The 12937-nt window shown below is 42.6% G+C and overlaps 1 protein-coding gene across 2 annotated transcripts in view; it reads left to right on the forward strand.

The window, feature by feature from the left end:
* The window catches only part of CPAMD8 (C3 and PZP like alpha-2-macroglobulin domain containing 8), a 44666-nt gene continuing 31729 nt past the window's right edge, over positions 1 to 12937 (forward strand). The window contains exons 1-17 of one of the 2 annotated variants that reach the window (XM_061466862.1): positions 1 to 218; positions 2416 to 2567; positions 3262 to 3284; positions 4310 to 4475; positions 4610 to 4662; positions 5113 to 5130; positions 6088 to 6142; positions 6271 to 6384; positions 7182 to 7266; positions 7467 to 7575; positions 7822 to 8049; positions 8221 to 8391; positions 8767 to 8895; positions 11088 to 11277; positions 11766 to 11938; positions 12048 to 12197; positions 12311 to 12472. In XM_061466862.1, the coding sequence (XP_061322846.1) occupies positions 136 to 218; positions 2416 to 2567; positions 3262 to 3284; positions 4310 to 4475; positions 4610 to 4662; positions 5113 to 5130; positions 6088 to 6142; positions 6271 to 6384; positions 7182 to 7266; positions 7467 to 7575; positions 7822 to 8049; positions 8221 to 8391; positions 8767 to 8895; positions 11088 to 11277; positions 11766 to 11938; positions 12048 to 12197; positions 12311 to 12472 (2061 nt within the window). In that variant the 5' untranslated portion in view covers positions 1 to 135. The remainder of the gene's footprint in view (positions 219 to 2415; positions 2568 to 3261; positions 3285 to 4309; positions 4476 to 4609; positions 4663 to 5112; positions 5131 to 6087; positions 6143 to 6270; positions 6385 to 7181; positions 7267 to 7466; positions 7576 to 7821; positions 8050 to 8220; positions 8392 to 8766; positions 8896 to 11087; positions 11278 to 11765; positions 11939 to 12047; positions 12198 to 12310; positions 12473 to 12937) is intronic. The other variant, XM_061466863.1, reaches the window with a different exon arrangement.

A 12937-nucleotide genomic window follows, 5' to 3' on the forward strand; every position in this document is an offset into this window, starting at 1 on the left:
GGGACGCGGCAGGGGCGGGGGCCAGAGGCACCGGGGAGCCGAGCCCGGGAGCGGGGCGGCGGGGGAGCTCGGGCTGCGCTCGCCGGGAACAAAAGGCTCCTCCTGCCCGCGGAGAGCGCCAGGGCTCGGAGCACCATGCCCCGCCGGCAGCCCGGCTGCGCCTGGCCGGTGCTCTTGACCCTCTGCAGCCTGAGCGCAGCCCAGCCCCGGCAGCGGCAGTAAGTACCGGGAGGAGCGGCGGGGAGGGGGTCTTGTGAGTGAACCCCTCTGCTCGGTGGGGGCTGCGCCGGCCGCTTAACAAAGCCTGGAGGGGCTGGGGTCGGGCAGGCGAGCTGCGGCGGGTCCCGAGCCTGGCGGCACGTTTGGACTCGCCGGTGCAAAAGTGCATAGCGCAGGGTAAGGGGGAAGCGAAAAAAAACAGGCAGCAAGCCTCCTTAGAAATACCTGCCTGTAGCTGCTCCGGCGGGCGGCTGCAAAGCTTTTATCTGCAAACAATTATTTAAGGAATCCAGGGTGTTGCGCAGGGGCTGCCGTTGTGCTTGGGATGGGTGAAGGTAACGTTAGTTGCTCCCGAAGAGCATTCTTGTGGGGAAAATCATCCGGGGAGAAACATTGCACTGCTGGGCAAGTCCTCTGGCTTGTAGAAATTGAATCCACAGCTCGTTCCAGGGTGTTTAGGTTAACTTTGATTAAGGTTTGCTTTGTTCTGTAACCCTAGCTTATTATAGCCCCTCAGCATCATGAATAGCTGCATTAACCGAGTGCCATGGAGAACTTATTTTCACTTGCTTACTCGAAAATATTCCCAGTCCTGCCAAGTTTTGGCATAACCTGGCAGAGCTGTTAGTCAAATGTGCTTAAAGGATCTGTCCAGTCACTGTCAAGTTAACTGTTTAATAGCCAAGTTAAATACTGAGCATTCAAACACCATTTATTAAGTGATTTAAATGACCATATCAACAGAGTGATGCTTCAGAAGGAGCTGCAGCAGTTCAGAACAATGTGAATACATGTGCTTCACATATGGCACTGTAGTGCTGTGCTTGTGTGACAGTTTGAATCTAATCAGCTCATACTGGCTGCAGCTGGTACTCCTTTTCCCTCTGCAACTAGACCAGCTATGTCTGTCTTACCAAGAATTTGCAGGCTAAGTAGTAACTCTTTACTGTTGTTTATTATTGTCCTAATGAATTTTCAAACCTGGCAACCATAAGGTTTTGAATCTGCAAGTACCCCATGCAATTTAAGTCAAATGCCACAGGGATCTGAACTTCCTTTGGGGGTAATGGGATCTCCATGGCAATGAAGCCTGCTGAGAGAGAAACATGGGCTTGGAATTTGATAAAAGATGACTTGGGGGGCTGTAAAACACCATCATCCTCATCCCAAAGTGATCATCAATCACAAACTAAAACAACCTGGCTCATGGAACTGTAGAAAGGCAAGGGCTGAGAAAATGGGCTTAAAGAGTCACTTGAGGAATTGCCTTGTTTCAAAAGAAATCCTTTTGGGTAGGAAAAAAACCCAGAAAGGTGTGTCACGAAGAGAATGTAAATGTGTTGCTTCCAGCCCAGCGCATCAAAGAGCTCAGGGGCTGTAATGCTTTTAGTTGACAAGTTCATGGCACAGTGCCATTCAGTACGGAGGACTGGTGCAGATTCCATTGAGAAACACAGGGATTGTAGCATATATGGGAGGTCGTCTGGGGTGGCTTTAAAACTGTGGGTTTGTGTGCTTGCTGAAATAATGCCTTTCTGCCAGGGTTTGTAAACTGGCAGGAGGTAATTGTTTGAATAAAAGTGGTAGTAAAACTGAGAATTTGAGCCCAATCTTGTAACTGCAGTTTCTGGGCCACTTCTATGCAGATTGGAAGGTGAGACACGTATGTATGTGAGCCTGATGTTTGGAAAGTGCTGAGTATCAGCACTGAGAGTCCCTTCTTGTTTTGTAGATCAAGTTGAAGCCATGAAGATTAGTTGAGGTAAAATGTAAGAAATATCTAAACTGCTTCAAAACAATTACCTACAAAATCCTACTGGAGGTTCAAGTCCCTCCTTATCCTTTCATGGACTTCAGATTTTCTATGATTAGCTAGTTGCATATTTAGTTTCTTTATATAACATAGGTTTGTTTATAACATATATGCAATAAAGATCAATATTACTCCTTTAAATACTGAATCTATTTAAATACTAAGCATTTATAAGCCACTTAGGCTCTGTTCATTTCTCTGTGCATTCTATGTCCATATTATGCCTATTAGATACAGACCTAGACTGCTGATGGTCACAAGCATTGCCCATCATGTTACAGAATAGTAATTTCTTTCCTTCTGCTATATATAAAGTGGCTTCTAAATAAAGATCACACTCTTGCTGCTGTTCTTGACCATCCACTTCCAATTTTGCTCCTCAGGGGCTATTTGATCGCAGCACCTTCTGTTTTCCGTTCTGGTGTTGAGGAAGCTATAAGTGTAACCATCTTTAACTCTGTCAAGGAGACAACGGTCCAGATTCAGTTAGTAGTCAAAGGAGAAACTGTGTCACGGGGCCACGGAACAGTTCTGGGTAAGTTCCTGTAATTCTGAGCTTGAGAACTAGTTTCTAAGTTGAGGTGTTGTGGAAGCACATCTCTCTTAGAGAATTGCTTTAGGTGATAGCAGAACTGGAAACAAATTACTGTTTAGTTCATTGGCTGCTACTAAATGTTTTTGGTTGGTTGTGGTGATGGGGTTTTGATGTACGTGATTTCAAACAGCCAAGGCTGATAATTTTGGAACACTAAGACACACAGCCTGTATAACTGATATTCAGGAGTTTCATAATGAAAATCTTTCCTTTTGAAACCTGAATGCCTGACACTGAGGAGCTGTGTGAAGTGTAAGTTGACTTTAAAGAAAGATACAAAATCTACATCATCATCATTATTTTCTACCCTTATTTTGAGGGCTGGAGATGCAATTTCTGTATCTTCAGGACTGAGTATTGCTGAAAGAGGTGTTATTACTTGTGCATTTGGATAAATGCACAAATCAGAGACAGATTCCTCTGTTCTGTGTGGTAAGACAAAAGGTGTTTTAATTATGTCCAACTTAATACTGAATGAAATTAGTGCAGATGAAATCCAGTAGTGCTGTTCTACCACTGCTAGTAGTGGTGTAAGCTCTAAAGTAGGCAAGATTTGGGTAGTCTGGCTCTTTAACCGTCATGTTAGTACCTTAGCTTGAGAAGAATAATGTGCTCTCTCTCTTTCTCGTTTTAGATAAAGGAACAATTAAACTGAAGGTGAGTGTCAATTCTTTTAAGAGGTTTTTGGTGAAAGCGTAAGGGACTTGCCTTCAACCACAGCAGTGGAACAGGGAACAGTTCTATTGTATTACTGCAGCACAGCATAGATGCTTTCACTGCACCTGCTTGCATCATCCATGTTATTGGCCTGTAAGTAAATTAAAGCCTTTGATTTCCAGAAGTCTACCCAGCTGGGTGATGGTCTATTGTGACTGATAGGATCTCCTTTGCCTTGGCGGTGTACCCCTGAGTTTTCTTTGCCTTTCCTGTAATTATGATATGGCTGTTCTATCCTGCCAGTAGTTAGACTGTGCCTGGGATTTAGGATCTAGAAAGGGTTTGATATTTCCCCACCCTTTACTGTGATAATATACAAACTCATAAATATCTCTTCCTTTCTTTTTGGGAAGGTGTAATATAGACCTATGTGGTAGGAAACATCAGCAGTTACACCAAATGCTAGAGGTTTCTTTATCCAAAGACGCTAACTGTTGTATAAAGCCTGCGGTCTCATTGCTGATTTGATTTGCTGACCTATTACAATATTTATAATATTGTCAGATATTTTACTTCATAATTTTCAATCTAACGTAATTTGAAAAGTCATTTATTTCTCTGAGCAACTGGTTGAAAATGTGCCTCTTTGGGGGTTTTGTGTCTGGTTTGGTTTTTTTTTGGGGGGGTGGAATTTTATTCCTCTATCAAAATGAGCCAGGTTCATTTCCCCATGTAACACACCTTCTGCAGTAGAAGCTGCACATGTAGATTGAACCTCACTTTGCTCGAGTGCTAAAGAAAGGGGAGAAGAGAATTTCCTGCCATGTTTTTAGCATGACTTAGCCTCCTTTGAAGTTTATGTACTGTAAAAGTTTTAGTATGTTCTTCATCTTCCTTTTATGACTAACACAGTTACACTGAAATGCAGCAGGTGGCTGCTCCTTGCTCAGTTCAGTGTCAGTTATGTTCCCCAGAAAGCTGAGAGGCTTTTCTGTATCTTCCTCACCTCATGGTTTGTTTTCTAGGTGCCTTCAGGACTCCGTGGACAGGCACATCTCAAAGTCTGGGGCAACCGGCATCTAGCAGAGGAAGGCTACATTTTCCACAACTATACCACAGTAACCATTGACAGCAAAGGCTCATCAGTGTTCATCCAGACTGATAAACCTGTCTATAAACCCAAGCAGAAAGGTAAAGTGACCATGGAGAACTTGCCAGATGCTAGGACTGCTTTCAAGCAAAACCCTTTTCAGGGATAAATTCTGGGATGAGGTGCTCTGTTCACTGTTGTGATGACTAACATGTTTCTTCTTTTCTTTTTCTAGTGTTGATAAACCTCTTTATGGTGAATTCTGACTTGAGACCAGTCAATGACAGGGTAAAGAAAACTGTTTTCTTTCACACTGTAAAATATGATGCAATATTTGGCAAGCTGCGTTTTATTCTAATCTACATTTATGCAGAAATATACTTGGATTTTTAAAGCTATTCAGCCATATCTTGTGATTTACCTTGTAAGTTTATGTCATTTGGTGACGTTACTGTTAAAGGAGAATACATGCTTTTGTAGTGCTAGCAAATAGGATGTAACTATGCCAAAACAGTTAGAGCAAAGTCTCTGAAATGGCCTCTATTTAGGTAATGCACAGATACACAAAGTATGACTTTTCCAGTTAGATGGGTGAATGAAATGTGTGTTTCTCAGCTACTCTTGCCAAAGAAGAGATATTTAAACTTCGTCACTCTGTGCATCACACCTTGCTTCAGCACAAGAAGCAGAAAAGTAGCTGTGTTTCATAAAGCCTTTTATTCTTTTTCTTTCTTTCAGATTGAAGCTTATGTGGTGGTGAGTATCTGTCTGCCAGTCGTGTAGCATGCATCCTGTAGAGGCACAAGATTCATGTAGCCATAAGAGGAACAAGTCATACATCTGCACCTTTTCAAGTCCATTATGGCTATTCCCAACTGTAACCTATGCAATTATCTCTATCCCTGTGTCTTTAACTGATCTTTGTGTCCTGCTTTTTTGTTATCACCAACAAATATACTTGTCGTCTACTTCAGTTTCAGCAATCCATTCCCATTTTTCAGACTGAGAAGAACTGGCTAGATTCATTGGGGTTTATAAATGTAACAGTCCCACTCAATTTCTCCCTTCTTTCCAATGCAGACACACTCCTATCCTTCATCTGGCTGGGCTGATATAGCAGGGCCAATCTCATCTCTGCACCCAAACATTATGATAGTGGACAATAGAAATTCATGGCAAGGAAAGGGTGCTCCTGTCTTCTTCCTTCTGAGGTGAATGAGAGGTTCCTTCTGTGTCTAGTCTTTTATTTTTTTCCCATGTGTTTTCCTTAGCTGTCAGCAAGCAGAAGAACTCACCCTCTTCTCTTGTTTGCGTTTAGTCACAGATATAATGCTGACAAAACCAATGGGATTAATTTCATCTGACTTTGTCATCTAAAAATTGCCTTGTTAGTTATACAGCTCCCTTTATGAGTAGAAAGAGTCTTCAGAGGCCAGTTCCTCACATGCAAAATTGGTGTCTTAAGATAGGTGGAAGATCTGCCACTTGACAGTGTTTGCTGTGTGTATTGGTTACACAAGCAGAGTCTAAATGAGTACTGCATTTTAGACAGCAAGTACCCCTGGTAAAGTATCCTCAGAGAAGCTTTTGACAGACATTAGTTACATGTGAGCTGTTAATGAAGTGTATATATTCTTTGTTGCAAACTGAGTTAAACGTATTAGTGATACTCATTTTCACTGTGACGTTTCTCCTTCCTAAACCGCTTTGCAGGATCCTCGGGGGTCTCGTATGATAGAGTGGAGCAATTTGAAACCATTTTGTTGTGGTGAGTTTCAGATGCTTTTTTCTCAGTGTATTGTTAGTTGCCTTTGCTCCTGCCGAGTTGTGTTCAATAAGCCTTGACAAGGGCTGCTGAGTGACACAGAGCTCACAGAACGTTGTTTCCTTTTTCAGGTATTGTGAATATGACTTTTCCTCTGTCTGACCAGCCAGTGTTTGGTGAATGGCTCATCTTTGCTGAAATGCAAGGACACACATACAACAAATCCTTTGAAGTTCAGAAATATGGTGAGTTGTATCCAAATCAGCTTTGATTGTAACCCAAGTGCACTGGGAAAAACAAAGCATTATGAAATGTTTTTACCTGAGATGAAACACCAGGACATTTAGAGTGTCATGAGGAAGAATTCTTTAGAGGCTAAGGATGTAGTGATATAAATACTTGGCTTATAGGGATATGGATACTTCAGGGATATAGACGCTTAAAACTTAACCAGGCTCCTTGTTCCTGTCCTCCGTAAAGTAAAGGACTTGGAGTGTCAAATTGCCCAATTCATTTTGCTTTGGAAAAACTCTTGAAGATGCTTTCAGTCTGTCAGTGTTCTCCTTCCTTTCCCAGAGCCCTCCTTGGAATTAGGAATTACTTTTCAGTCTCAGAGTTCCTGTGTTTGATGCAAGGTGGCCATTGTTACACCCAGCATACAAGCTAGGATATCTGACCTGATCACGCAAGCCTGTTTATAGCCACTGACAACTACTAATCTCTCGGCTCTATTCCCAACACATGATGGAGGAGTTGGAGTGAGTTGTCCTCTTTACTGTAGCTAAGAGAAGAAGCTTGGGCTCAAATCCTGGCTGAAGTAAAAATCCCCCTTAAGTAAAAATCTAGGGTGTTTTGCTAAGGGTGTCTTGCTGAGAGAGTCCTGGTTTGCTACTTTTGTTGCGCCAGTTCTCTGCTGAGTGCTGTCCTGTCTCACATTAGCTACTCTGCACTCATCCCACCACCAGCAGTGATCTTGCCAGTGCTTTTGCTATCATCTGGACAATCGGATCTTGAAAATCTGTTATATTTCTTTTCATTATAGTGTTACCAAAGTTTGAGTTGCTGATTGACCCCCCTCGCTACATTCGTGACCTTTCACTGTGTGAAAAAGGAACTGTCCATGCCAGGTAGGAACATGGCCCAAGGAAAGTTTCCTCACTATGAATTAAGGTGCAGCCACTGGAGCTTGGATCTCATCTGCTGCAGGCTTTTCAGATGGTTTCTTGTCATGGTTTTCTAGCTGTGCAGCTCACATAGTAGCAGCCTTGATAGACTCAGGAGCACAAGAAACAGCTGGCAGTTAGGAATGATCTTCTTTGCATTTCAGATACACGTTTGGAAAACCAGTGACAGGAAAGTTAATTATCAACATGACAATAAATGGCGTAGGGTACTACAGGCATGAGGTGGGACACCCTGTCCTCAAGACCACCCAGGTGAGTGAGACCATTGAGGCAGCTGTGATAAAATGCCTGATTTGTACTCTTTGGCGTGGATACCACAGCTCTGTTTGATGCTGCTGGTGGGAGACCTGAAAATAAATGGATAAGTGCAATAAATAGTTTCATTATGCTGGACCAATCACATATTTTTTTATGTGTCTACACTTTAGATTTGGCTTCTAGACCCTTTTGGAATGTGGATGCAAATTTACATTTCCCTTCCCTCAATCCATTTTGCAGATTGATGGCTCTGCTGTCTTCGATGTGTGTGTGAAAGACATGATGCCAGCTGATGTTCCAGAGCATTTCCGAGGCACAGTCAACATCTGGGCCACAGTGATCAGCTCTGATGGGAGCAAGCAGGTTACTTTTGATGACTCAACGCCTGTCCAGAAACAGCTGATTGATATCAAGTACTCCAAAGATACTAGAAAACAGTTCAAACCTGGACTGCCTTATAAAGGAAAGGTAAGATTAAAAGTAGAGATGCTGCCATGTGGCTGATATCAGGTTATACTGACTTGATCCCAGGATGTTATGCCATGTTCTGGTGTGGTTTTTTCCACCTGCTGTTTGTGTCATTGAGTGGAATTGCCTATAATGTAAAAGCTGTTGTTCTATAAATGAAACGCTGTGTAGGTAGAAGTCACTTACCCTGATGGAAGTCCAGCTGACAGAGTCACTATCCGAATTAAAGCTGAACTCACACCAAAGGACAACGTTTATACAAGTGAACTGGTATCAAGAAATGGCCTGGTGGAGTTTGAAATCCCCTCCATCCCTACAGCTGCCCAATATGTCTGGCTAGAGGTGGGTGAAAGCTCTTTATAGGATTAGTGGGCTTTAATATAACTAATCTTGTCAAACCTGCACTTTATAAATCAGTGCAACAAAGAGAAATCAGTGCCTTTTAGCTTCAGCTTCTTGATTTAAATGCAGCAAACACTTGCTTTGTTTCTTTCTGCCAATAGAACTTAGGTTGATGACCATCATGTAAAGATGCTTCTCCAAATACAGCTTAACAGGGTAATAAGGGTCCAATATTTGGAGTACTGTTGCTATGTAAAAAAAGATGAGAGATAACTGCTGGAAAGTATAAAGTGGGAGGTGGGGACACCGTGTGAGAAGAGAGTACAAATCAGGCTTTCTATACATGCATAACATTCAGATGTAACTTTTGTTAAGACCAAAGTGACAGCGATTGATGGAAAACCATCTGGGGATCAGTATCTGCCAAACTACTTATCCATCAGTAGCTGGTACTCGCCCAGCAAGTGTCACATCCAGCTCCAGGCACCAGATAAACCTTTCCAGGTATGTTGGCGTCGTACTCCATCATAGCAACAACTGCATTTCTTGGCTTAAATTACTTTGTTCTAATTAAATTTCTAGCCGCTTCTGCTTCTGGGATCCTGGACTGTTGTTTCCAGTGCAAAGGTTGAAGTAGCTGCACTTCAGCCACCTAATATCTGTTTAATGTGGGCTTAGCACAGAGTGCTAAGCAAAGTACATTTGACGCTTTGCTCAGCGTCTCGTTCTCCTTTGTGTTGTTGTGACAGGGAAGAGAGGGTGAATGTAGGCACTGAAAAGGTTTTCCTATTTGAATGTATGTTCTGTGCTCCTCCAGTAATGTTCACATACAAAATGTTTGGTGAAAATGATATGCTTTAGTTCAAGTTAACAAATGTGGAGAGATTGGAAGTGATGTTGGTGGGAGTAGCTTCATTACTAAAGATCCAAATTAGGGCTATGGAGTCTAACTAGAACTTCCACTTTAAATCTCAACTGGATCTATTTAGTCTTCCAGTTTTAAAATTATGAATTTAGTTGTCTTCTCTTGTAGGAGCCTCCCTAAAAATGCAGTTCTTCCATATGAAAGTTGTTGTGATCTCTCCTAAAGGAAAGACCTGATTTAACCATGATTCCCATTGCATTTTGTTTTACTGAGTTGTTTAGGATTTGTTCTGTACCCAAGAAGGTGCTCCAAGGGTCTGCATATTGCTTTATGGGGTAAAAAATTGACACTTAGATTTCTAATATCAGCAGATCCAAAGGTTGGTTTGAGACTTTTTGTATCCAAGTAAGAACATTTCTTTTATCACTGCATTTCATGGAAGTTTAATGGCTAATTAATCTTTTACAAGTTTCCTGAGGTATGGAAAGGGGATTATACACTGCTAATCTGAACACCTTGTTCTTATTATAACCTGATTAGAAATAATTCTTCTGTGGGAAAGCTAGGGAGTGGATGACCAGCTGATGTGGGAACTGTTTCCCTGCTTTGCCAGCTCTTACTGGGTGTTCCAATTAGCTACATTCATTTTCTTTTAATGAATTGTTTCATCATTTGCACTGGGGAATTCTTAATACTTCAAATATTTCATGTCACGAGGCACTTCTTGGACTCTGTGGCATTCTCACTGTATTTAACCCATTAGCAGCTCCTTGTATGCAGGCACTTGCCGATTTGGTTTGTACCATAAGTACATTCTGGAAAGATATCACTGTTAGTGCTGGAAAAATAGAGGTTTTTCAAAAGATTTCATTGGGATTTAACTTTGCTCTTCAGCCTTAACAGTCCTAGCTGGGCATTGCTATGCTTTAAATGGCAGGAAGATCAGGTGTGGAATTCCCACTTAATACAAGTGTTAGTTGCTCCTTGTATCCCAGAAGCAAGAAGGGAAGTTGGTGGCTCCACAGAGAGCTCGTTACTCAGGCAGACATGACCCAGTCCTAAGCCTGTGACTGAGCACTGATGTCTGCTCTGTTGGGACTGGCAGCATTTGGGTCATTCTGTCTCTGGGGTATTCAGTACCTAGTGAGTTCCTGTGAGTATAGGCCTTCAGTGCACACGAAGTGCAGGAAGTCTGTGCTGCTCTGGAGCCTGTTGCAGGCATCAGAGGAGTTTGCCCAGAAAAAAGAAGCTCTTGTCTTGTTTATTTGTTTGACAGCTCCTTGAGTGCCAGACTTGCAAATTAAGACTTGTGTAATTGGAAAGCATTTTCCCTCAGATCTGCTCCCAGGAACTTCATGCCACATTGCTTATGTTTGAATTAGTGTTTGCCATATGAAAGTAATCACCACATCTAATCTCAGTTAAACTGTGGGGGCACATCCCTTCCCACCCCCAACCCAGCTCTTTCATTTTGGGGCTGGGCTACGGAAGAGGTGTCTAAAATTCAACCAATTCTGACAGCTGCTCTGTGCCAAAAGGCTTAACTTTCAGGATTCCAGAGATTCCTTTATTGTTTCATTAATGCATACAACCCCCCAGCCCATTCTCCTGTTAGATTTACAGGGAGTGAAGAGCTCAACACAGGCCCCTTTTTATTGTGAAGAAAGTCAACGAAAACAGTGCTAATGTACTATACTTTTCAATGCAAACATTCCTTAGGAGAAAGGTCACATCTCTTGTGGACTGAAACCCAAATAGATTTTTGTGCTTTATAAATAAAAAGCATGCACTTAATAGACCAAATCTTTTGCTTTTTTGTCTCTGAGTGCAGGTAGGAGAGGAGGCTTGGATTGCAGTGAAGTCCACATGTCCTTGCAATTTCACTCTACATTATGAAGTGGCATCGCGAGGCAACATTGTCCTTTCAGGACTGCAGCCCAGCAATATCACCCAGCAGAGAAGCAAAAGAGCCACCTTTCCCTTTGAGAAGAACATTGATATCACACGCCTCCCAGGCACAGGTAGCTAGCATCAGAAATGCAAACTCACTCTTCATTTTCAGGGGAAAACAACCTTTCCACAAACCTAAATATCCTCTTGTTTGAATTTGTGCTCCTTAAAGGGCATACAATAATTTTGTGCAGGAAAAATAGTGGTATTCATTGCACACATATAGAAAAAAGATTTCTTTCTCCAAGAGGGAATAAAGTGTGGGCTCCTAGTTTGTATAAAGAATAATAGAAAATACAAATCTGGTGAATTTGGGGAACAGGAAAAACATTGAGTAGTTGTTCCACCTTCTCCATACAGCTCATTATGCCAGGGCTGCTAATTGCCTATCAGCATTCCCAAAATCAAAAGGGAAAAGATTCTGAGTTCAAGAAGAATGTAAGCAACAGGAGCACAAGAAGTGACTGGAGAGTTCTGTGCCTCGCAGCATTTGGATGGGGCAGGAAGAAAGTGATTTTTGTGTACTAAAACTGTGCTTTTTCCCATTTATTTCTGTTAGCACCTCCCAGTGTCCCTGCAGCAGAGGCTGAGGTCTGCAGGACATTCCTCCGGTTCTCAGTAGTTCCCAACATGGCTCCCTTGGGCCGTCTCCTGGTGTATTATGTCAGGGAGAATGGAGAAGGGGTCACAGACAGCCTGCAGTTCACAGTGAAGTCCTCCTTTGAAAATCAGGTATTGGCGCTATAGCTAGTGGAGAGGAAGGGCTGGTGTCTTGTTACTCTTTGTAGTTTTATGTGCTGATTCTGAGTTGGGATCGTGGGATTTGATGTTCAATTCCTAGGTTGCAGTGGTGCTCTCAGCAAATGAGACCAGACCTGGTGATGTTGTGAACATCAAGGTCAGAGCTGCAAAGTCAAGCTGTGTCTGCATTGCCACTGTGGATAAGAGCGTCTATTTGCTGAAGACAGGTTTTCAGCTGACAGCCAGTCAGGTAAAAGGAAACTTAAGACACTGATACCTTTTTCTTACTACAGCTATCTGCATTTCACCTTTGGCAGGTAGCCTTCATACCTAAGGACAGCAGTCTCTCCCCTTTCCCTGCAGGTTTTTCAAGAGCTTGCAGAGTATGATGTCTCTGATGCTTTTGGAGCTCCAAAAGAAGAAGGGCACTTCTGGTGGCCAGGCATGTCCTCCCGTAGACGCCGTAGATCTTCTGTCTTTCCCTGGCACTGGGACATCACCAAGGATGCTCGCTTCGCATTCACAGTAGGAAGAATCAGCCTCACTTCTCTATGGAGTGTCTTCTTTACTTTTATGTCTGCAGATAGTTTTCAGCTCCATAGGCCATACTTTTTTTTCCCACACCCTATTCCCATTATCTTCTTGCCTTCCTTTTGATTAAAATGATCATCACCTGATGTATTTGAAGGGTTCTGCTTGTTTGCCTCCTTGCTTCCCTACAGCTGCACAGTACAGTCCATCCACCCTTTCAGACTCTGCTGGCACCCCAGCTCTTTGCGTTCCCCATGGCTGTAGCACATAATCTCTGTTCCCTGATTGCCTGAAACTGTAAGGCGATGCCATGTGAAAGGCTTGCTATATATGTTTTATATTCTTTACGTAGGCTTCTACTGCTTGCCACTCCTAAAGATAGACTGGCCTAGAGAACCAGTGTCACAGGTCTAATATTTTGTGTTCCTTCCATTTTTAAATCCACATAGCTGCTAATAA

This window comes from Pezoporus flaviventris, unplaced genomic scaffold (assembly GCF_033815535.1).
Source record: "Pezoporus flaviventris isolate CSIRO_AGI_PZ_B2104156 unplaced genomic scaffold, CSIRO_AGI_Pfla_v1 ptg000043l, whole genome shotgun sequence".
NCBI classification, from domain to species: Eukaryota; Metazoa; Chordata; class Aves; order Psittaciformes; family Psittacidae; genus Pezoporus; species Pezoporus flaviventris.